Source organism: Lithobates pipiens, unplaced genomic scaffold (assembly GCF_037356315.1).
Source record: "Lithobates pipiens isolate NorthernLeopardFrog02 unplaced genomic scaffold, aLitPip1_a1.2 Scaffold_18, whole genome shotgun sequence".
Lineage (NCBI taxonomy): Eukaryota > Metazoa > Chordata > Amphibia > Anura > Ranidae > Lithobates > Lithobates pipiens.
The window spans coordinates 63865394-63891379 of NW_027507758.1; the positions used below are offsets into that span (position 1 = coordinate 63865394).

The 25986-nt window shown below is 43.2% G+C and overlaps 1 protein-coding gene across 1 annotated transcript in view; it reads left to right on the plus strand.

Moving 5' to 3' along the window:
* RPS6KC1 (ribosomal protein S6 kinase C1) overlaps positions 1–25986 on the plus strand; it is a 249366-nt gene that overhangs the window by 7792 nt on the left and 215588 nt on the right. The window contains exons 2-3 of the mRNA XM_077485761.1: positions 9248–9283; positions 13811–13931. Coding sequence (XP_077341887.1) covers positions 9248–9283; positions 13811–13931 — 157 coding nt within the window. The remainder of the gene's footprint in view (positions 1–9247; positions 9284–13810; positions 13932–25986) is intronic.

Sequence of the window (25986 nt, forward strand, 5' to 3'; positions counted from 1 at the left end):
GCAACAACCGCTATTTTATTCCCTAGGGTCTCTGATTAAAAAAAAAAAAAAATTATGTTTGGGGGTTCTAAGCAATTTTCTAGCAGAAAATACAGGATTTTTACTTGTAAGCAATACGTGTCAGAAAAGATCTAGTCCTTAAATGGTTAAACTGAGAACTCTACACACAGAGTTCAGTTCATTGATAAGAAGAAACATTGTATCTCTTTAGTTTCTTTTCTCAGACTTGGCAGGCTGCCCAGATACACAAGTAACTTCTCCACAGGAAGACTTCAGGCAACTTGCATTGACTAATATTACAGAAGTCATTTGCCAGTCCCGCTGAAGTTTTAAAGTGGTTGTAAACCCTTACAAACCACTTTGACCTACAGGTAAGCCTAGATTAAGGCTTACCTGTAGGTCCAAGCAATATCTCCTAAACCTATATGGTTTAGGAGATATTTGCCCGAAAACGGGCACCGCTCTCTACGGCGCATGTGCCGTAGACAGCGGCGCGCAGGCGCACTGAGCGCGGCATTTCCAAGAATGGAGCTGCCGCGCGTGTCGACTCCCGTGCGCATGCGCGGGAGTGACGTCATCGCGGCTTCGCCGAATGACAGCGGCGGAGCTGCGAGACGCCACCAGCAAGATGGATGCAGCGGACTACAGGGGACAGCGGCGACTTCGCTGGCTCCTGTGTCAGGTAAGTGACACATAATGGGCTACTATGCGATGCATAGTAGTCCATTATGCTTTGCCTTTGCAGGGAATGAAAGAGGAAGTAAACCCATCAGGGTTTACTTCCTGTATAAAATCGGCCTTTTTTATCAGCACAATCGGCTGATGCCGATTAATTTAAAAATGCCAAATATCGGCCGATATATCCGTGGACACAAACAAAACGTCTGTTAAGATGTTATGATCTGTCAAATCCCTTGTGATGTCAGTGCAGAGTTCCCTTTGGTTCATTCATTTGTGGTCTGTATAATAGAAGGCTGGCACAGTATAGTATTGAAACTTTGTTCTGCACTCCTGTGACCTGTTTCCAGCTGACAGCTGGCTTTAGTGATGTCACTTTGCTCTGAAGAGATCTTTACTTTAATGTCCTGGTTTCACTCAGACTCCTGACTGACTGCCGGCTCAGCCTCTCAGCACTCCACTGAGATCCTGAGCCACACTCTCCCACCCCCTCCATGGCCCAGCGCTCCAGTGAGTGCTGCTGGAGGGACAGAGCAGAGAGCCAGGGACTGACAGTCCCCACTCTCTGCTCCCTGAAGACTGAGAACTGAGTGATAAGAGGTGTTTGATTGCTCAGCTCTCTGCGTAGAGGTGGCAGGAGACAGATGTAGCATCAGACTGATGCTCTATCTACCTAGGTGAGTACGTACATTTATTTTTATTTTTGTAAGCCCACACTCCTCTTTTAACCACTTGAGCTCCAGAAGATTTATCCCCCTTCATGACCAGGCCATTTTTTTTTACTATTTTGCACTGTACTACTTTAACTGGTAATTGCGCAGTCATGCAAATGAAAGTTATACCAGTTTTTTTTTTTCACACATATGGAGCCTTCTCTTGGTCGTATTTGATCACCACTGGGTTTATTTTTTGCGATATATAAATGAAAAAGACCCAGCAATTTGAGAAAAAAATATATATATATTCTACTTTCTGCTATAAAATATATCCAACAAAAAAAAATCTATTTTCTTCATAAATTTTGTCCAAAATATATTCTGCTACGTGTCATTGGTTAAAAAAAAAAAAATCCCAGTAAGTGTATATTCATTGGTTTGTGTGAAAGTTTATAGACACTATATACATGTGTGTATGTGATTTTTATATATATATATATATATATATTAGTATGTGTAATTTTATAGTGTGTGTGTGTGTGTGTGTGTGTGTGTGTGTGTGTATATATATATATATATATATATTTGTGCTCATCAGTTTACATACCCTGGCAGAATTTATGCTTTTTTGGCCATTTTTCAGAGAATATGAATGATAAAACAAAGACTTTTCTTGGTTAGTGTTTGGCTGAAGCCATTTATTATCAATATAAACTTTTTTAAAATCATAATTACAACAGAAATTACACAAATGACCCAGTTCCTAATTATTGTAGTGTATTGCCCCCTTTAACTACTTGCCGACCTGCCACCATCATTGTAATTTAACACTTTTTTTTAAATTAGGTGAGGCGTACATTTTTTTGCAGGTTATCAGTTCAGAGCTACAGGTCTAGTGCTAAAATTGTTGCTCTCACTCTAACGCACGCGGCGATACCTCACATGTGTGGTTTTAACAGCATTTACATATGTGGGCGGGACTTGCGTATGTGTTTGCTTCTGAGCGTGAGCTACCGGGACAGAGGCGTTTTAAAAAATGATTTTTTTTTTTGTTTTGTTTTTTACATTTCATTTTTTTTAATCACTTTTATTCCTATTACAAGGAATGTAAATATCCCTTGTAATGTGAATATATCGTGACAGGTCCTATTTATGGAGAGATGCGGAGTCAATAAGACCCCACATCTCTCCTCCAGGCTGTAAAGCATGAGATCATAAAAAAAATTCACCAATCTCATTCTGACAGCCGCAATCGCAGCTTCGTTTACATGCGGGCTTCAGGCGTGACGTCATAACGTCACGCCCGGTCCTCTGACGGTCATAGAGATGACTGGTGACCATCTGTTCACCAGGAATCTCTATGGTCGTCATCTGGAGGTGTCCCTTTCCATAGCCTATAAGAACAATCAAGTGGCGGAACTGCCGCTATGATCATTCTTATCATGCACAGAATCATTGCCTGCAAATAATGATATCTGAATGATGCCTGTAGCTGCAGGCATCATTCAGATATCCCGCACAAATTCAAGGACGTCATATGACAGCGTGCGGTATTGAAGTGGTTAAAGGTGCCGTTCTGATGCTGAGAAATTGCTGCCAATGTAGGAGTTGGAGGAAGAGACCAGAACATCAACACTCCCGAAGAAGAGGACAGTTGGCAGTTTTTCATCTTCAGAGTAATTACACTTTAGCACAGGGTTTGTCAACTAGGGTTCCTTCGGAGGTTGCTAGGGGTTCCTTGAGCAATTCCTGACTCTCAGATAAGTTCCCACTGACACCATTAATCCTTTTAGCTATCTGTAAGGGGCGATTCTTCCTGCTGGCCATCACACTAATGTATCATGAGTTGTAGATATAGTACATTTTTAGCAGGGGTTCTTTGAGACCAGAAAGTTATTTCAAGGATTCCTCTGCACTCAAAAGGTTGAGAGAGGCTGCTTTACATACTTACATAGTAGGTGAGGTTGAAAAAAGACACAAGTCCATCAAGTCCACCCTATGTGTGTGATTATATGTCAGTATTACATTATATATCCCTGTATGTTGTGGTCGTTCAGGTGCTTATCTAATAGTTTCTTGAAACTATCGATGCCCCCGATGAGACTACAGCCTGTGGAAGGGAATTCCACATCCTTGCCGCTCTTAGCCCTTGTACACATGGTCGGAGAATCCGTCGGAATGTGTCCTATCGGACCGTGTTGTTGGATAATCCGACTGTGTGTGGTATGCATCGGACTGATTCCGTCGGACCAAAATTTCCAACATGTTGGAAATATTTTCCGACAAACTGGTCCGATCGGACATACTCCGATCATGTGTAGAGAATTTTGATCGGACAAAGTGCCACGCATGCTCAGATCAAATTCCTACACCAAAGCTATTGGCTACTAGCTTGAATGTAGTCCCGTCGTAACTAAATAACGTCCTAACGTTCTGAATGATCGGATTTTCTGACCACTTGGTCCGACCGTGTGTATGCAACAGTTTCGGACACAATTCGTCGGACAAAATCCAACGGATTTGGTTGGCAGAATGTCCGACCGTGTGTACAAGGGCTTACAGTAAAGAACCCCCTACGTAGTTTTCTTCTAATTTTGTGGCCATGTGTTAAACTCTCTTCCATAGAAAAGTTTTATCCCTATTGTGGGGTCACCAGTACGGTATTTGTATATTGAAATCGTATCCTCTCTCAAGCGTCTCTTCTCCAGAGAGAATAAGTTCAGTGCTCACAACCTTTCCTCATAACTAATATCCTCCAGACCCTTTATTAGCTTTGTTGCCCTTCTTTGTGTTCGCTCCATTTCCAGTACATCCTTCTGAGGACTGGTGCCCAGAACTGGAGAGCATACTCCAGGTGAGGCCGGACCAGAGTCTTGTAGAGCGTGAGAATTATCATTTTATCTCTGGAGTTGATCCCCTTTTTAATGCATGTCAATATTCTGTTTGCTTTACTTGCAGCAGCTTGGTATTGCATGCCATTGCTGAGCCTATCATCTACTAGGGCCCCCAGGTCCTTTTCCATCCTAGATTCCCCCAAAGATTCTCCCTCCAGTGTATAGATTGCATTCATATTTTTGCCACCCAAATGCATTATTTTACATTTTTCTACACTGAACGTCTTTAGCGTCTCAAGCTGCAGTAATGTTCATTTAAAGGGGTGATCAGTTCATACTGTATGTACATGTATACAACGGATGTACTGCATGCATTTTATTTTGATGTATTAAAAAAAAGTGTAAAGAAGGAGGAAGATCTTTGGAGCATCACCATTTTCTATTCTATTTGCCATCTAATGGAGGCAGCCGAGAAGCTTTTGTTTCAGATGTTTGACAGAAGACACAGTCTCTTATTGCACCAAGCTGTTTGGCTTGGCTGTGTTTTGTCTGCTGTGGAGGAAGAACACCTCTCTGTGTCCTCCCTGGGGAGGCTGCAGGCTTGCTGCATTCAGATGACCTCACTTGACTTCAGCTGAATACACGTGAGCAGCCATTGCAGATGAATTGTGGAGGAGGCTTTTCCAGCGCAGAGATGTTGTATTATCAGACAGGGGTGTAAATAAGGTAGGCCAAACTGTCAGAATTTGCTGAGCTCCTCCAGTGATTGCTACAACCCCGGCCCCTAGAAAGCACTGTGCAATGCTAGAGAGCATAATTGGTTCATGCCCACTCTTGAAGTGGTCATAACCCACTTAGTAGTAATCATACAATTCACTTTCTTTCAGAATACTAAGTGTCCTGTGTATGTGCCTTATTAACAAAATGCAGTTTAAGCAATAACTTATTTTATATTGGCGCTTATGTGATTGACCGTCTCTCCACTTTCCTGATCTGACAGCTAGAGCGGGAAGGGCTGAGAAACCCCCGCTGACGTCAATCGGGAGGAGAGAGCCCGCTGATCACGTGAGTGGCGCTATAAAATAAGGTATTGATTGAACAGCATATTTTAATAGGGGACATACACAAGGCACTTAGTATTCTGAAAGACAGTGGATTGTGTAATAATTATAAAGTTATTATAGCAGGGGGGGAGGGGGGGTTAGGTCCTGACACGGAGCTGACAGGCAGGCAGGGAGGGAGGGGGAGAGGAGGACAGAGGAAGGCAGGAGAAAGGCAGGAGAGCTGTGGATGACGGAGACACGTAAACTGTCCACGGTGTCAGGGCTTGGCAGCCATGATAAACCGTCAGGATTTACAGGTGATACAGGGGCCAAATTACACAGCAAAAGCACTGTGCTGGTATTCATGCTTTAAATAAACAGGATAATTTTTTACTCTTATTTTAGGGTAACAAACACTTTAAAGGATTTGTAATTAAGGTGAAAAACCTTCTGTAGTGCATCAGCCCCCCAGAGCCCCCCTTGTACTTACCCGAACCCGGTCTTTCCAGCGACGTGAACGAGCTCAGCAACTCCAGTCGCTGTCTCGGGTCCTCTTTAGACAGATTGATAGCAGCATGAGCCATTGGCTCCTGCTGCTGCCAATCAAATCCAGTGGCATGGGAGCCGAGTCCTGCAGTCCGTTGTCAATGCACACAGCAACAGAACTCGGGAATGTGGGTCTCCGAGAGGGCTCTTGATTTGGGGAGGAGCCAGGAACTCTGCCGGGGGACCCCAGAAGAGGAGGATCGGGGGCCACTCCCTTTGGAGCATAAAATTGTCCAAAATGTCTTGGTATGCTGACGCTTTAAGAGTTCCCTTCACTGGAACTAAGAGGCCAAGCCCAGCTCCTGAAAGACAACCCCACATCATAATCCCCCCTCCACCAAATGATTTGGACCAGTGCACAAATCAAGGTTCATAAAGACGTGGATGAACGAGTTTGTGGTGGAGGAACTTGACTGGCCTGCACAGCCTTGGCGCCTTAGAGCGAAGACTGCGAGCCAGACCTTCTCGACCACATTAGTGCCTGACCTCACAAATGCGCTTCTGGAAGAATGGTCAAACATTCCCATAGACACACTCCTAAACCTTGTGGACAGCCTTCCCAGAAGAGTTGAAGCTTTTATAGCTGCAAAGGGTGGGCCAACTCAATATTGAACCTTACGGAACTCTACAGTTCATGTTTGGGAATTATAGGAGTATATATTCTCCTTTACAAATGACAGCTAGCATTAATCCACAAGTGGTTAGCTTTGGGTGGTGGCGCAAGGATCTAGAGACACATGGGGGGGATTTACTAAAACTGGAGATTGCAAAATTTGGTGCAGCTGTGCATAGTAATCAATCGGCTTCCAGATTTTGTTGTCAAAGCTTAATTGAAGAAGCTAACGTTAGAAGCTGATTGGCTACCATGCACAGCTGCACCAGATTTTGCACTCTCCAGCTTTAGTAAATCAACCCCTTAGAGCCGGTTCACACAGGGGCGACTCAGATCCGACTTCAAGTCGCCCCAAGTCACCTCAGGTCGCACAACATGTAGAAATCAATGTAAGTGAATGAGAGCCGTCTTAATGCACACTACTGAAGTCACTCCGACTTCAGAAAAGGTTCCTGTACTACTTCAATCCGACTTGTAGGCGACTGGTATCCATTAATTTCAATGGAGGTCGCCTCCAAGTCGGATCTCCGTCTATATGGAGGCGACTCTCAGAGAATTAGCAGCTCTCAAAAGGAGTTCCCCCCCCCTGAGAGTTCATTCTCTGATTGGCCACGGCAAGTCGCCTGGCCTGGGGCGACTTAAAGTAGTGTTCCATGTCACGTCCAAGTTGCCTCCAAAAGTCGTGTTGCCCCTGTGTGACTCGAGCCTTAGTAAGGAGGAGTGGGAACAAGCTTGGAAGAATCTATTTGAGGTATCCTTCTCCTCTTCACAGTGCCTAACTCAGCAATTTATCATTCACAGAGCCCATTATACCCCTTTAAAGATATACTCTTGTGGTAAAGCAGTTACACCAAATTGTCCAAGATGCACTACTGATACAGGTACACTTATACATATGCTGTGGCGATGTCCCAAACTGCATCGCTACTGGGAGGGTGTATTTAATACTTTACATTCTTAGGTTCCACGCAGGTCACTTTTGAATCAAAAATAGCATTGCTAGGGATTATATCGGAAGACGCCCTCCCAGTTGAAATGCATGTTATGTGATTGAGAACTATGTATATGGCTCGTAAACTTATACAAAAATGGATGTAAAGATACCCGCCAATGATAGATCAATGGATTAGGGAGATTAACCTTAATCTAAAACAAGAGGAATTGACATATAAACATAGGAAGAGCCCTAAAAGAATTCAAAAAATGTGGCATTGGTGGCTAATTTCCAACTTGTTTGAACAATCAGTTGAGTATAATGATACTGAGGAAATCCAATAATGACATAAGAGGGGGATAAATGTGTGTGTGTGTGTGTGTGTGTGTGTATATTTGTGTGTATGTGTGTAAAATAAATATATATATATATATATATATATATATTCCATTAGGCTGCTTTCACACTGCAGCGGGAGCAGCGTCGGCGGTAAAGCGCCGCTATTTTTAGCGGCGGTGTGCGGGCGCTAGCGGGGTGGTTTTAACCCCCGCTAGCGGCCGAAAAGGGGTTAAACCCGCCCGCAAAGCGCCGCTGCAGCGGCACTTTGCCGGCGGTATTGCCGCGGTGTCCCATTGATTTCAATGGGTAGGAGCGGTGAATACACCGCTCCTTCACCGCTGCAAAGATGCGGCTAGTAGGACTTTTTTCACCGTCCTGCCAGCGCATCGCTCCAGTGTGAAAGCCCTCCAGGTTTCACACTGGAGTTAAAGGGGCCGGTTTTTTTCAGGCGTTACACAGGCGCTATTTTTAGCGCTGTAACGCCTGAATACCGCCCCAGTGTGAAAGCAGCCTAAAGGAGTAATGATGAGATGAAGGGTCTTGAGTAAAGATTGAAGCATAGACTGGTGAGCGTAAATATTGAAATGTGTTTTTTTTTTGGGAGGTGTATTTGGGTGGGATTATTTGTGGGAAAGTTTTGTGTGTTTTTGAACTGTTGTATTATGAAAAATTAAGAAAAACTATTTGAGAAAAGTTCATGTGCGTGTAAAGGCAGGCGTCACAATGCTTTTAGTTATCTAGTGCATTTACTTGTTCATAAAGCTAGCGAGCAAGTCCTACTGGAGTGGTTAAAGAGATAGTAAAGCTAAAAAACAAATTCAAATTCTTCTCTTTGTAAGTTAAGAGCATAATGTGCTAGCATGCATGGCATACTAGCACATTATGAAAGACTTATCTTAAAACGATTCCCTTCAGTGTCACCACTGACAGGGCTTGCATCTTCATCCGGTCTTCCTTTTTCAGGTTTGCATGCTCCAGCTGTTTAAATGGCCAAGCCGCGATGACATCACTCTCGCTCTCTCAGTGGACTGCATGATGTCCATTGACAGAGCAGTGTGCATGCGACGGTGATGTGACCAGCTGTTCTCTCCTAAAAAGTGCAGGTTTAGGAGATATTTACTTTACTTACAGGTAAGCTTTATTATAGTCTTACCTGTAGGTATAAAACGACAAATGGACTTTACTACCACTTTAAAACTGAAGGGCTGAGATACTTCCTTGCCTTTCTTAAAAGTCGTTCTATTGTGCTGGTCACATGGCTGGAATCCTAGGCATTTGGCCACATGATCTTTTGTTAAAGGGAAAGACAAGTCTTCCGATTGGCTGATCCTAAATTGATAACACGTACTGCAAATACCTAGGATTATGGTTACACGAGAAGCACTGAAGGGAACTTGGCCATTCATGGCCCATCAACAGGAGAAGGAAGGACCAGGCTTTTGACAGAGGAGTTGGCTGACATTTGCTCACCGGACCACCCCCCTATTTGTTTCTCTTTCTACATGCTGAGGGATAAAGCTTGTAAAAATAAAGCCTTAGACTGGAACTTATACTTATTTGTATAAAGAAGCGTCTCAAATTATTATAATTTTTTTCTTTTTCAGATTGTGTCCAGAAAGAACCCAGAAGATGTCCAGGAGGTAATTTCATTGTTTGGAGCTGCTCCAGTGTTATAATTTCTTGTTTTGTCTTCAGCTTAGTGCAGCCTTTCTCAACCTTTTCAACACAGAGGAACCCTTGAAATAGTTCTCCGGTCTCGGGGGAACTCCTGCTAAAAATTAGAAATCTACAACTCATGATACATTAGTGTGATGGTCAGTGGGAAGAATGGTCCTTACACTTGTGGACATTGAGAAGAATTACCTCCTTACAGATAGTTAAAAAGACCAGTGGTGTCAGTGGGAACTTATCGGAGAGGCAGAAATTGCCCAATGCTGAAGGAACCCCTAGTAACCTCTGGAGGAACCCTAGAGTTCCACGGAAGCCTGGTTGAGAAACATTGGCTTAGTGTGGGTCGAAATACGGAGAGTAGAATTATTTTGTTTGTCCAACCAAATATCATCCAGCTTTGATGACTCTTGAAGGGTTTGAAGAAGACTTCCAGTTGAGGAAGGAATAGGATTTTCAGATTAGATGGCAATAAAAAATCTCCTGGAAGCTTGTCCCCAGGTTTACCCTAAAGCTTATGTCAAACGATCGATTTATGTCACTCCCAATGAAAGCTGCACTCCAGCTTTGTGTAAAATAGATAATTTGGACCAAACTCTTATTTTCATTAACAGATGCACCCTCAGCTGCTCCCAGAGTGCTGTATAAACTATATGTTGCATCAGCTATGTAAAGTATGCAGCACTGTGTTCTGGGGCAGAAACTTCCTGTCTCACTCCAGGATCAAAATAGACGGGAACACAGCACTTTGTTCTGTTGTATGCAGATAATGCTACATACAGTTCATACAATGCTGCCAGCAGGCACATCTATTAGTGAGGGTAATAGTTTGCGTGGACCAGCTTGGTCCACACAAACTAATGGGACAGAAATCTGGAGTTAAAGTGGGAGTAAACTCCCATGCATAATGTTTATCTATAGGTAAGCCTATAATAAGGCTTGCTTATAGGAACTGTAAATATCTCCTAAACGTGTACCGTTTAGGAGGTATTTTCTGTAGATTCAGCCGGTGACGTCACATGCGCTCTGAAGGAATGTCCACCCGGGCCATAAACGGTGTAGGTATGATGTCATCGTGGCTTCGGCCACTCACAAAGACCAGGTGAAGATGGAAGCGCCTTCAGCAGTGATGGCACCCCGCTGGTGGGCTTCTTTGTAAGGTAAGTTTCACATAATGCATGCGATGCATACTAGCACATTATGACACTGCCTTGCAGGTTGCAAAAAACAAAACAAAAAAAAAGCAGTCGCTTACTACCTCTTTAAGCTTAATTAAACTGACATTATTTTTCTTTTTAGGCTGCATTCACACCTGAGCGTTTCAAAGTTGCGTGTTTTTACCGCAGCTTTGCAACGTTTTTTACCGTGACTTTGCCGCAATTTTGTTCCGGTATCCAATGTAAAAGGCAGAAAAACGCCTGTAATGTGCCCCAAAGAAGGTCATGGTTTTTGTTTGAGCTTAGGGCGTTTTTCGGGCATTTTGCTTTAGGTGACAAAAAGCTCAGATGTGAACAGGTGCCATTGAAATGAATAGGATTTTGCTTGTTTGGCATTTTTCAGGCGTTTTTTCTGGCATTTTATGAGCCGAAAACGGTCAGGTGTGAATGCAGCCTTAGGAAAGGAGGAACCTTTCTCAAATTTTTGTTTGTCTGGGAGAATTTTCTGGATTTATTGTCTCCAGAGACGCTAGAGGAAATAGCGACTATCTCCCTAAAAAAGAGGGGAGACTTGTCACTGGAGCAAGTGTCCCCATTGAAAGATATCTTATCTATACCTGTTCTTGTGACAACCGTAAATAATTGTATTGCCCTTCAGTTTCTCTTGGGGACAAATAGGTTAGATCTCTCTAATAGGAACACGGACAGAAGTAAAAATCCAACAGAGATTCTATTCTAAACATTCCCCACTCTATCCACAAAAAACATTTTGGCTGGAGTTATATTTAATGTATAACTATAGCTGGCCTTAGACGGTTCAAATCTTAGCCAGTTTTGCAAGGACCGGCTGAGATTCAAACCCTGTATGGGCATCATGATCAACTTGAGTACAACCAGCCTGTCGGATTTTACATGCGATTATTGCTAGGAGAACACAATGGCTGCTCAGGAGGGATTCCCCCATCAACACAGTCAGTGTTGGTGGGGGAACAGAGCAGTTTTTCCTGGGTTGCAGGAAAGAAAAATGCCTCCGTCTATGGTCGGCTTCAAGGCAAAACTTTTTATTTTATGAAATGTGTGGAGAGGGATTAGAACCCCTGTCCATTTTTTTATTGCTTTTTGTGTCCCCATTAGGGAGATGCACCCTCTCTCTTTGTCCCGTTTACCATTATCATTGAAAGTGAAAGTAAAAAGTCACAAATTTTGGGTTTTCCACTTTGGGTCATCCCCGGAAAAGTCATGGAGGAGAAATCTTCCAATGAGGACACTAGTTATGGTAACCTGGGGTATCCCCAAGAGATTCCCTTGGTTTGCAGGGATTTCCTCTCACTTCCTGTTTTGGCTGTGGCAGAAGAAGTGAAGGATAATCCCCCCAGTGGGACAAAGAAGGTGAATAAAAACTTACAAGGGTTTTAACCCTCTCTTAATCCATCCAAACAAAAGAAAAAAGTTTGGCCTATAGTTCTTAAAATAAAGTTAAAAAATCATTACATTTGGACCTCCTTGTCATCTATTAAGGTGCCTCAGTGTGTGCATTGCCTGTAGGCAGGACCCGCTTTTCTGTCAGGTTCCACACAGAGCAGGGGTGGCGGTGCAAGTGGTGCATTGGTTTGAGTAGAGGAGTCTGCAGTAATCAGTATGTAATGTAGATTGAGGGTAGGACTGTATATGTGACCACTATGGCAAAGTGTTGCAGGATCTTGGTAGTTCGGGAATGACTACTCTTTTGGATTTGGGGACATTTGACAAGCACTTTATACACAATATAAAGGGAAAGATCTACATATCCTTGCATTAGAATCTACAGTATAGTTAATTATTATTTAGGTTTCTCTGTCTTATTTACCATCTATATTACTGATCTTGTCAACAGTATGTCCCAATGGATGCTTCAATCCCTTGGCGCCCTCTCCTTCCTGCTTCTTTTTCTCATTCACACTCAGCAAGGTTTTCCATGAAAACAACAATTCTATTTATATGTGTCTGCAACGCAATCGCCTGTGCATATGCAGATCTGATTGGCTGATTAAGGGTCCTGAATTTAGGTTAGATTTAATCTTAAAGGGGTTGTTAAACCTCCTTATTTTTCAAAAAACACAAACATACCTATACTTACCTGCTCTGTGCAATTGTTTTGCACAGAGCAGCCCTGATCCTCCTCTTCTGGGGTGCCCCTCCGGCGCTCTAGACCCCTCCTCTTCATCGGGTGCCCCCATGGATAGCTGCTTTCCCTGAGGACACCCGTGCGGGCTCGCTCCCATGTCACTGGAGTTGATTGACTACAGCGGGCTTCCGCTGCTATTAATCTGTCCAGTGAGGAGAGGCAGTAGCTGGAGCCGCTGCACTCATGAACATCGCTGGATCGGATCAGGCTCCAGTAAGAAAAGGGGGGAGGGGGGTGCTGGGGCAAGCTACAGCACAGAATGTTTTTTACCCTAATGCGTAGAATGCATTAAGGTGAAAAACCCTGAGGCTTTACAACCACTTTAAAGCAGAGGATCAATATGATGACCAACTAGGTAACCTGTTCAGAGAGAGACCAGGAATGGCCGCCTATGCTATGTATTTCTATCATGACAGGTTGAAATACTAAGCTTTATATTAGGGCTGTCATTTGTTATACAGTTGGGCAGGGCATGTATTTATCTAGTCATAGAAAATATGCAACAATTGCATTTGGGAGATGCCCCTTTGCAATTTTTATATGGCAGAATAAGGAGTGTATATATAAATCAGATAATTCATTAAAAGGCATATTACCTGCCAACTTTATTAATATACACAATAAAAAAAAAAGTGGATATAGCATACAGATATCCAACAATCATAAATTGCAATAATACATCAATGAGTAGACATATATATACCGTATCAAAAATAAACCCAAGCTTACAATTCCAAAGTGCCACCCACAACAGTAAGGTCAGCAGATTGGATATTCAACCATAAACCCTTTGCCATTCATGGGGTGCGACTAATCATGCAGTAGTGGCGCTGTGCTGGCGTTACGGTGGCACTTTCCATTGATATTCACTGCTCCTAGAGCGCTGCAAAGAAGCTGCTTGCAGGACTTTTTGTGACGCCCTGCCAGCACACCACTCCAGTATGAAAGCACTCGGGCTTTCACACTGGGATTGCAACTGAGGCTTTTTTCAGGCGCTTTACAGGTGCTATTTTTAGTGCTAAAGCGCCTAAAAAACACCTCCAGTGTGAAAGGAGTCTAAAGCAGAATTAAAATCTTTGAATTCCTTTCCATGAAGGAGATAGAGCAACTGTCATTGTCGGTAAACCAGGTCAGGGGGAGTATACCACTCATGTAACACCCTTCTCTCTTTCCATCAGATAGTTTCGTGGAAAAGATACAGCGACTTCAAAAAGCTGCACAGAGATCTCTTGCAGATACACAAAAACCTCTTCAGGCAAACCGAGCTCTTCCCACCCTTTGCGAAAGCCAAATTGTTTGGTAAGCCTTGTTCTGCTGGGACTTGTTACATCTGGAGTCATTGTAAACTGAGAAGAGACGGGAGGTGATGTTATATATTAGATGCAGACACGCCTAGAACTATTAACTATTGTCATACACTGGTGTTAAAGTAGACTTAAAAGTGCAAGTCTTTTCTGTTGCAGCCTACCCTAATTGAAACCCTCCAGTGATCATATTTATAATACAGCAATGAAAATATAATTACCTTACACCCCATGTTTCTGCTTGTTTGTCTGGACGAGAGTCACGTCTTTTGGGGTCTTACCATGAAAATCTGAGGATCCCAAATCCTGTGTGACTGTGCTATTGCAAAGGGGTGGACCATTCTCTGATGAGATTTAAGGTCCTGATCATTATTGGGATCCTGCGATGAGGCCCAGAGACATCACCTACAGGAAGGAGCCTTAATCTGGGGTGTAAAGCTGGCCATAGATGGTTTGAATCTCTGCTTGTTCAGCAGGGACGGGACAAGAGTTAAACCGTGTATGGGTAGGTTAAATGTATCGAAGTTGATCGCTCGATAGCCGGTAGCTGTAATCACTGTCTTCTCCTGGCTGGAATGGCTTCCCCCATCGGGAGAGAACAGTGGCTCTGCGGGAGGGATTTCCCCATCAACACTGATCCTGCAACCCATGGTTGCAGGAAAGAAAATCGCTCCGTCTATGGCTGGCTTTAGGTGACTATTTTTTACAATTATTTTTCTTCAAATTTTTTTTTTTTTTGTTTTATATTTTTTTATATGGGAAGTAGGGTTCCCTCTAAACTTCAGCATAACAGTGGAAAATGATTTAAATCTCTATCAGTTTATTACTATCTGTGTAATTCACTTTCTTTCCTGGTGACCAAATTGTTTCCAGGATAGGAAGTTGAGACTGGAAACCTCTAGTAGGGAAATGCTATTATGTACCTAGTGGAGACCGAGTTGCTGAGGGGGTCTTTCTTGCACCTCCTCTGCTACACTCCTGGAAGTGGCAACAAAGATTGCAAGGACTTGGAGAGGCACAAGTGCCTTTGTTACAAGCAGTACCGGATCTCTTGAGATGTGTGGACCAGGAAAATGTAGACCACTGGAGAGGAACCAGACGTGGGAATACCAGTGTACTTGACATGAACTAGGTAAGGGTACAAGCAGAGGTCAGTAACAACTGAGCAGAGGGTACCATCTCAGCAGACAGAATCAGAATTGAGGGTTTGAGCCTAGCTTTGTAATAATTGGATAGTAAAGGTTCCAATTCAGGAAACACAAGTAGAATCAAGGATTTGAGGTCGGTATCAGCCCGGCAGCAGCAGATGTACAAAACAGAAGGAAGGAAGCTGAGTCAAGCAGGTAAGCAAAGGTCCATGAGAAGGTCACAAGGTAGGGGGGGGGGGTCATACACAAGAAGGCAAAACCACAGGTCAGGTTGCAGATTCATAGGAACTAGCTGAATAACACTTGACAATCTGTCCATACAGTGTTCCAGTTTGTATAGGCTATTTGGCACCAACACCAGTACTGAGGGTCCATTAGCAGTAATGCACTGGTCTTCTTTTACAAAGACACAGAGACAAAAATGTGACGTAAACAGGGATTCTAACCTTTTCTCTCTCTGAAAAAAACAAGCTTTTATTGTTGTATCCGTGGTAGGGAGAATTCTTTCACTAGGAAAGGAAGTGAGGAGAAATCCTAGATCTGGCCATACAGCACTTACTTGGCAGGTGCTAGCTAGCAGGAGTCCCTGCATGTGCCGCTAGACGTTCCCGGGCCCTGCTTGTCTATGCCGATCACCGCCTCGGGTGCTATTCCAAACAAGGCATACTTCCCAGGCGTGAATGTTCCTAGCCACTAGTTTACAATTTTGTGTTCGGAATATATATATATCTCTATCCCCCTTGGGCCACAGATTTGACACCCTGCTTTAGAGGAAACCATATTAAAGTGTATGTCTATAATTGGAGATCCAGGTGTTCCAAATTATTCGGAATTTCTTTGACCATGTCTTGGAGGTCTGTGACAGTTTTTCGTTATTCAAATACCACATCACCTTAGTTTTGACCTGTGCTATAGTTAGATTTCTAATTTCTAGCCAAAGTTTGCTTGGCTGCTGACAGTTTAAATTGGTTGGCAGTGCATCGTTCGGGTTTCAGGTTTAGCAAATCCTTGTACGGCTATTTAGGGATACTGGTATCTAAAACCATGTAGCTCAGTTGGTATCCTCTTGTCCAGAATATTTTAATCTGTGGACAGTCCCACAAAACATACAGTATATCAAAGTGCTAGCCGAACTACAGACCCAAAAGCAGTGGTCTGAGATGCCTTGGGTACATTTAGCCAGTCTCAAGGGTACCATGTATCTCAGCATATCTTTATAGTTGGCCTCCAAGAAGTCAATTGGCCTGTGTGAAACAGTATCCCATATTTGGGACCTTTGATGGGCATCCAGTGTGATCTCCAGGTCCGCTTTCCACTTGGTAGTGTAAGGTGGGGGGTGGGGGGGATGGGCCGGACAAGAGATCTAAAGATTAGGCACAGAATGCCTTTTGTCAAGGGATAAGTGTGACAGACGCACTCCAAAGGAAGTAAGAGAGAGCAGTCAATATGTATGTTTCAGGTGTGATTAAACAAAATTGCATATTTGACGATAGCTGAGCAATTCCCAGGTAGGGATCTTATGGGAAGTGCGCAGAGCATTCTAGGTCAAAAACCCTTTTAGAGGTTAAAGAGGTCTTGGGTGCGGTGCAATCCCGAAGCCCTCCACCATCGACGCCAACATACACCTTTCCTACAGGCCTGGACTGAAGGAAGGATTGTGACGCAAAGTAGCCAATGGGAAGTAGGAGGACAGCAACCTCCCAAAATACTTAAGTCCCATATTTTCAATAAGTTTTGGTATGGTGTTTGTTAAAACATTTTTTTAAACTGATCTTGTTTATTTGATTGTTTGCTATAGGTATACAATACTTGTATACCTACATTTTACAATAATATATATAAAAAAGCATGTAATATATAACAAAGTATTCCCAGAGCTCTCTGGGTTATGTAAAGAGGACAGCACAGCAGAATTTGAATGTCGGGAGACGTGTATCTTACGGAAACTTTAGAGGAAGTTGTTTGAAATGGAATGAGTCACTGTTTTTTCATTGTGTGTGTGTGTGAAAGATTTTAGCTACTGAAACAAGCATCTTTTCAGCAGGTTGGTAAGGAGCAAGAATTAAATGTGTAAATTATAGCCTGTAGCTCTACCTGCTGTTAAGACAGAAGGCTACATAATTATATGCACCATTTCTTTATTTTAATTGATAAAAAAAAAAATAATTGTGTATGTATGTATGTGTGTGTGTGTGTGTGTGTGTGTGTGTGTGTATATATATATATATATATATATATATATATATATATATATATATATATATATATATATATATATATATATATATATATATATATATATATATATAATATAGTTTTTTGGTTTTAACTATAATAAAAGAAAATGTATACGGAGCAGTCTACGTTCTTTTAAGCCCATAAGTTGGGCTTATTGCTGTGAATTACATCATCAAATTTCTTTCCAAAATTCATAAGACTAGCACTATGAGGCGGCAATTACAAACCATAAATATGCAGCTATAGGTACATTCGTATGGCACAAAAAGCACTGTAAATCTTTTAGGGTAATGCTTAGGCACAATATACAACCTGGTCGTTCCATTAGCAAGAATCCAAAGATTCTTGCCACAGGAATCCTGCGGCCGCACAAATCAGGCCAGTGAAGGAGGCCTAATAAAGCAAATCTTCATTTTTTGAGTACAGGCCCATGTTTAAGAATTATTAAGTAAATCTAAAATAGTAACAACTGTTAAAAACAATGTACAGGCTCAGAAGTAAAATTATCCAGTTTTTGCTTCTTAATTACATTTATATTAGTGAGCACCTTAAAAAATCCATTTCAATTCTTATATTGGCTTACTATGAGCAGATGAAATCACATATGTGGTACAAAGAGACCTCTAGTGGTTATTTAGGAGTAATACATGCTTAAATTACTAAAACAAAAAAGGACTTTTATGCAATTGTATCTCAGGTATCTAAAATACATGGGAGTTAAGAATCTTCATTCAAAATGTTGTGTGCAAATCCACTTCAATTATCCAATCATGTGAAAAGCATCTGCACAAGATTGGGTATTCAAAGTGAACAGTAGTTTGCTTTTTTCAGGATTGGATTACTGATTTATTATTCTAATAATATTATTATTATACAGGATTTATACAGCACCAACAATTTGCTCAGCGCTTTACAACATGAGGGAGGACAGTACATTTACAGTACAATTTAATACATGAGGAATCGGAGGGTCCTGCTGATTAGAGCTTACAATCTAGGAGAGAGGTAGATAGCCGTGGGGGGATGAGCTGATGGAGAAAATAATAAAGTATAGTTGTTAGGTGGGGGTAGAATAGGCTTTTCTGAAGAGAAGGGTTTTCAGGGATTGTCTAAAAGCAAACAGCGTAGGGGATAGTCGGATTTGGGTAGGGGGTTCCATAGTATGGGAGAGGCTTGGGAAAAGTCCTGGAGGCGCGTATAGGAGGAACGAAGAGAACAGTTAGGTTGGTATTTTGAGATGAGGTTAATTCTACACAAAGTTAATTCTACAGATTAATTTTCTGATTGTTAAAGAAAGTGGAAATAAAGTAGAAGCTAATACTTAGCAGAATTTTCTTCAGAATTTTCGTTTGTTCCCTTTTCTAATAATTAGAGGGCTCAAATTTAAGGTTTTTTTTTCTGCTGTAGTAATGGGAAATTTTAAAGGAGCAGGATAGAAATTGTTCTTGAATAAACAAATTTCGAAACGGGAAATTGTATTTATTCCAAAATCAAATGTTAAAAGCAAACAACATTTTTAAGTTCTTTCAAACAACATTCATCAAGTCATCAACTGTGCTAAGAATTTTTGTATGAATATTCATATGACCATTTGTCCAAAAGCTTACTTTATTTCCTTTTTGTTGTCTGTTGAGAGACACAGGAAGTCTTAAACCTTTGGGTTAAACTGCTGCCTATAGGAGGATTGTATACTGAAAAATAAACTGTAGGCCTGCTCAAGGTACCCCTCTCAGCATGCTCCAATTTATGCCAGTATCCTAGGAGAATAGATGCATGGGAATTATTCTAGCAACTTTTTTTCTCTTTGAACAACCTTCCTCTCTACACAGGTGCTGGTGTTTTCCCTCAGGTTCACAGCTTTACGGCATGGTTATCCTCAGCCTGACTTTTTGACCATACTCCCTCCAGACCCTGCTGGACATTGTAGGGTGAGCCTAGATGTGACCTTCGGACACCAGATTTTATCTGAGTGCTTTCCAGTCTGAGTTGTGGTAGTGTACCCTACAGAGCCATGTCCAGGTCCAGAGCTGTTGGCATTGCCTCTGCACTTGTCCCGTCTTTGAATGAATGAAATACTTGTATAGCGCACAATGCAAACTGAATCGCCTCTAGGCTATCGTCTTCTAGATTTTGAAGAGTCACTTTGTGAGTAGGCTATTTGAACCAGGCACTGGGAGTTCCCACAATTGTAAAGGTTACTGAGCACCATTCTTTGCCATTTCCTGCTGGCTTTGCTGTGTAAGAGGTTATTGCTAATGTCATTCTACTGGGTGGAGCATTGCATAAATGCACTCTGTGCTCTCTTTCCCACCATAATGTGGAGTGGAAGTGTCTCCCTGCTACTGCTTTTTCTTCAAAGAGCCATCTTGAACTTCAGTATTTGATCTGTTCCTGATGCTCACCTGATGTGACTTTGGTCACCTTCAGCCACCTGACTCCCTGGTTGTGAAGCTTCACTTGCTATTAGTTGGTCACTAAAAATGTGTCAAACAAGAAAACATAAAGTGTCCACTGATTCCTCGAGGCACTAAAACATTACTAAAAGTCCTCATGATAGTCACAAAATGATCAATGCCATATAAAGTTCATATAAGCGTAGCCGTGCTTTAATGATGTAGAAATCAAATGGTATAATTTCCACACTCCAATCCCCCACCAAGCGTACTCCACCACTCCTGCTGTGAGTCTCACTCGGCAAATAATTATGCCTCACTACTAATGTTTGTCAAAAATTGCTTTAGCAGCACTGTTTCCTTTGGTGGTCCTTCAACAATATCCTCAAATATTAGGCAGAACGAAAACACTAATAGTGTATTACCGTAAAACCTTTTAAAATGTATTAATCCTCAAGTAAACCACTCACAAGCACAATAAAATAAAGAGCATATCAGTTTGCATATAACACATCTGATCATGTCTGAGCTGTGGCGTCACTTCTGGGATAATGGGTGACATCACTTTCGGTCACCGTGTGGCTGCATCGATGCAGAATTTCATCCCACTGACTTTCTCGAAGGGCCAAGCCACACACACCATAGTGACAGAGACTTTTATATAGACCTTCCTCTGAAAAAGTTAACCCTGGGAGACCTGTGTAGGTTCAAAAGTGAAAATGTCCAAATTGGGCCTAAAGTGTCAATATTTTGTGTGGCCACCATTATTTTCCAGCACTGCCTTAAAGCAGTGTTCTGCCCAAAAATAAAAAAAATAAAAGCCAGCAGCTACACATACTGCAGCTGCTTTCTTTTAACAATAGGGCACTTACCTGTCCTGGAGTCCAGCGATGTCGATACCGCAGCTGCTGCCGCCATTGCAGTTAAGAGTACCCGGCAGTGTAGCTTTAAGGTTTCACGCCGGGAACCCTACTGCACATGCGCGAGGCCCTACTCCTCTCTTCTACTGGTCCGGCAACAGGGAGAGGAGGAGGATGGAGGAGGAGGGAGCCCAGCGGCGACGTCACGGGCCAAGGCCTGGACTCCTGGAAGTGGGAACAGGATACCTGTCAAAGACAGATATCCAGTCCCCCCCCCCCAAAAGGTGGCAATTGTGGCACCGGAGGGGGAGAGGAGACAAATGAGCGGAAGTTCCACTTTTGGGTGGAACTCCGCTTTAACCTTCTTGGGTGTGGAGTTCACCAGAGCTTCACAGGTTGCTACTGGAGTCCTCTTAAACTCCTCCATAACTACATCAAGGAGCTGGTGGAGGTTGGAGACCTTGCACTCCTCCACCTTCCCTTTGGGATGCCCCACAGGTGCTCAATAGGGTTTAGGACTAGCGACATGCTTGGCCAGTCCATCACCTTTACCCTCAGCTTCTTTAGCAAGGCAGTGCTTGTCTTGGAGGTGTGTTTGGGGTCATTATCATGTTGGAATACTGCTCAATTTGATGCAGTGGGCAGAGTATGGTCTGAACACTAACAGGCTGACACCCCCACACCTTCATCCTCTGCAGCAATGCTGGCAGCACTCATACATCTATTTCCCTAAGGCAACCTCTGGATATGACACTGAGGCCTGTTCTGAGTGGAACCAGTCCTGGTAAACCACTGTATGGTCTTGGCCACTGTGCTGCAGCTCAGTTTCAGGGTCTTGGCAATCTTTCTTTAGCCTATGCCATCTTTATGTAGAGCAACAATTCTTTTTTTTTTTTTCAGATCCTCAGTTCTTTGCCATGAGGTGCCATGTTGAACTTCCAGTGACCAGTATGAGAGAGTGAGAGCGATAACACCAAATTTAACACACCTGCTCCCCATTCACACTTAAGACCTTGTAGCACTAACGCGTCACATGACATCGGGGAAGGAAAATGGCTAATTGGGCCCAATTTGGACATTTTCACTTTTTTTTTCAGGGCCGATACCGATTTTTCAGGCTGATAGCTGATATTCTGTAGATTTAAAATTGTTATTTTTTTACAGGTTACCAGTTTAGTTACAGAGGAAGTCTAGTGCTGGAATTGTTGCAAGAGGTGATACCTCACATGTTTGGTTTGAACGGCTTTAACATATGTGGGTCGGACTTGCGTGTGTGTGTGTTCGCTTCTGAACGCGAGCTACCGGGGACAGTGGCGGTTTACATTTAAATTTTTATTTTACTGAAATTATTTTTATTTTTACAATTCCCCTATCTCATGCTGACAGCGGCTTTGTTTACTTCCGGGAACCTCCGACGGTCATAGAGATGACTGGTGACAATCTGGTCACCGGAAATCTCCATCAGCCTGGAGAAGCACCGGATGGCAGCTGGAGGGGGGAAATGTCCCCTCCCGTCGCCTATAAGAATGTTCAAGTGGTGGAACTGTCTCTATGATCATTCTTATCGTGCACAGAATCTGCGGCTGGAAAGAATATCTGAATTCAGATATCCCCGCACAAAGTCAAGGACGTCGTATGACTCCCTAAGGTATCGAAGTGGTTAATCCTTTTGTATGCGGCTTCAGATAGATGATGGCCTTCTTTGCATTGGTTTCCTTTGATGAATTGATCAAAGCGCTGAGCAAACTGTTGGCGCTATATAAAACCTGTATAATAATAATAATAATAATAATGAATTCTACTTCAAGCCTCTGCAACATAACCTCTTGTCATTATGAGACAAGACATTTCTTTCTCATGACACACCGAAACGGGAAATGCAAGGACCAGGTTGTCCCTGTCTTGGTGTCTCTGAGATCTGGTGTTGGTGCCAGGGAAGTGATTTCTTTCTGTGTTCTGTTGGATCCTGAGGATTGACACCAACTTTTCAAGCTTAAGGGGAGGAAGGGCATACTCTTGGTCATCCTGATGGTGCAGGGAACTTGGATGTCAAAGTAATCTTGTCTCCTGATCAACATATTGGAACAGGTGGTTGCCCTGACCAACCAATTTGGATCCATACAGACAAAACCACAGCAGTGGCATACAACAACCATCTAAGGTCAACAAGAATTATCACTGTGGCAAGAGAGGTAGAGAAATTCCCATTCCAGCCTTGTTAGCTGTTTATATGTCTGACGTAGACATTGTTCTTCTATCCCTCTGTTTGGCTTCAGGTCACCAGAAGAAAATATCCCTCTATTGGTTGGAGGTGGCTTGAGCTGTGCAAGTCAATTTTTCAGCCGCTGATTCTTTCAGTAAGTCCAGTTCTTTTTGTCATCCTGCATGAACCAGGAATGGGCACTCAAGCTTTTACCATCTCTAGGTGTCTAGATGTACCATCTCTAGGCATACCATTGTTCAGGCTTATGGTCTCAGGGATTAGGTACTACCTTTCCTTTTATGGCTTCACTAGGTCTGTGAGCTCCTCTTGGACTTTTCTGCATCAGGCCTCAGTTTATGTTTTGCAAGGTTACAAACTGGCCTTCTGTTTACATTACCTTTTTAAAGCGGGAGTCCACCGGGACTCCGCGTTTTTTTTTTTTTAAAAGCCAGCAGCTACAAATACTGCAGCTGCTGACTTTTAAAATAGTGACACTTACCTGTCCAGCGCGCCCGCGATGTCGGCACCCGAAGCCGATCTCTAGGTCGTCTGTCGGTTCCTGCCGCCGCCATCTTGGGTATGGAAATCAGTAAATGGAGCCTTTCGGCTTCGTTTTCCGGTTCCCTACTGCGCATGCGCGAATCGCGCTGCGCAATAAGGACGCTCTCCGCTGCCTCTGGGATCTGTGTGTTTCCCAGCAGGCAGCGGGGCACTTGCGGGAAGGGGCGGGCACTTGCGGAAAGGGGCGTAAGTTACGCCCCTTTCCGCAGAGAGCTATCCCGGAAGTGGGTGCAGTTACCTGGATTATCCAGGTAACTGCACCCCCCTCCCCCCTGAAAGGTGCCGATTGTGGCACCGGAGGGGGGGAGGGTTCCGATGAGCGGAAGGTCCACTTTAGGGTGGACCTCCACCTAAGTTGAGAAAAAAAAGAAGCCCAACCATTGTCACCAGGAAAGTTGTCCACAACAGAAAAGATTCCATTGTTTCCTATTTTGGAGTTAACTTTTGTGCTCACTCCCCGCTATGTTAAATAGCTGTCCACTGGAATGTGGCTCACCCACATGAATGAATTGGGCCACCGCACACTTTAAAGAGGAGCTCCAGGCTCCTGCAGAAAAACTTAAGCCAGCAGCTAAAAATACTGTTGCTGCTGACTTTTAATATTAGGTCACTTGCCTGTCCAGCAATTCAGCAGTGTCTGTACCCGACCCGATTTTTTTTAATCGGCTATCGGCTGCTGCCGCCACCGCCATCTCCACTAAGGGCAACGGGCAGTGAAGTCTTGCAGCCTCACAGCTGGTTCCTTTGAAGGGGTTCCTGTGATTGGGCCAGCTGTAGGGGAAGGAGGAGGTGGCTGAAATTCCGGTTGAGTTTGCTGCCGCAAATGCAGCCAGAACCAGGTAAGTACTCCCCCCAAAAGGTGCCAAATGTAGTAGTGGAGGAGGGGGGGCAGACAAGCAAAGCTTCCCCTTTTGGGTGGAGTTCCGCTATAAGAAGAGGAGCTAGTGGTGACATTGTTGCTGGAAGCCTGAACCAACACCTGATAGACTGCTCTTCAACAGCTTGTTTAAAAAAAAAAACCATAATTCGTATTCAGTCCAGTATCCAATAGCTGTCATTTCAAGCCTTGATCAAGGGGGTATTCCCTGGCCCCTGAAACATGTTGACTTTGTGTTTAAATTTTATTATCTTGCCTTGGAATTAATCTACATCTGTATAATCAGAGCTTGGTGTAGCTCTTCAGTATCAGATTTTATCAGTTTTTATCTGGATAGGCTATGCAGCACCAAGCGGGGAGGCACAATGAATATCTCTAAAGCAGGGTTGACTGGAAGTATTTAACCTAGCAGTCTGCACTCACTGGGAAATAAACAAAGGAGCTGGCTGCACTCCAATGACCATAGCCTTGAACGTTTTTTGTTGTTCCAGAACAAGATCATAAGAAGTTTACCAAGAGCTTGCCTCACTCTGATGCATCTCTTTTTTTTAGAGTGGGGGCTACTCATGATCTCCATCAGCCATTACCTGTGGCCACAGAGACAGGGCAGTCTGGAGGCTTATGCTTAACATCTTCTCTTGGTATTGTGCACTTGGTGAGGAACGGGTGGGATTTTCCACTTATTATGTGGCATGCATGCACTTAACATGCCGGCTCCACTTTACGCTGCAGCCAGATCTTTCCTGCATGATGTCTGTTTCCTCTTGCAATGTGCTATTAGAATATTTCTGGTGGACAGCTTGGCCGGGAATCCCAACTCTCTCCTCCTGGGATTTCCCACATAGTTCTCAATGTGTTTGATTTCCCGGAGACACACACGTGGGAGGAAGCCTACAGCTTGAGGGGACAGAGTCCTTCACGCACTGTTTGTCTAGTAATCCTCCGGGGTGTTTGCTTAATATATTCTGTTCCCACACTCTTTGAAAACAAGAGGCCAGAGTGTCAATGGAGAATGGCTGTGATCACATCACGGTAAGGAGCCCCTTGGGAAAGCGTCCTCTTGTTTTCCCTTCTCTCCCATTGCTCTTCCAGCCAGGAAACAAACACAGGGCTCGGTTTGTGGAGCAGTGATAACAGATCCTTTCTATCTCCACAACCTGCTCTCTCTATTGCCAGCCACAGTGGGTGATAATATCTGCTTGTCACATCTATAAATCAGGCCTGAACACTTATGTAATAACATGCACCGTGCTGCTCTGTTTGCTTATCCATGCTCACAGTGTGGATTCCCAGGGTTATTTATTTTGTATAAGAATCCCCCTCTTATCTCTTGTGTCACTCCACTGCACACTTCCCCTGTTTACAGCCCAGAGTATAATAGCCACAGAGGCAATTGGTGTCTACAGCTATAAAGTAAAAATGAGAAAATCGTAATGTGCTGGAAATTGTGTTTTATTTTTAATTTTTTATCGTGCATTTTCAGTAAGCACATATTTTGAGGATTATTGTAGCGTGCTTGTTCTCTAGGAGTGCACAGGTATGCACACTCCTAGATGTGAGATCACAGTGTAACCAACAGCTACTGGCCTCCACCAACCATCTGGAACCCATCACAGTGGTCAGTAGGTGCAGCTAAAGAGGGCAGTAGTTAAGTGAACCTGGTCCTTTGACATTTATGGACAAAGCACAGGTCCACTTTAAAGCTGGCCTTACAATATAGATTTTTTTTCCTTGTTCCATTTCCTTCATCCACAATAGCAGTGCAGATGG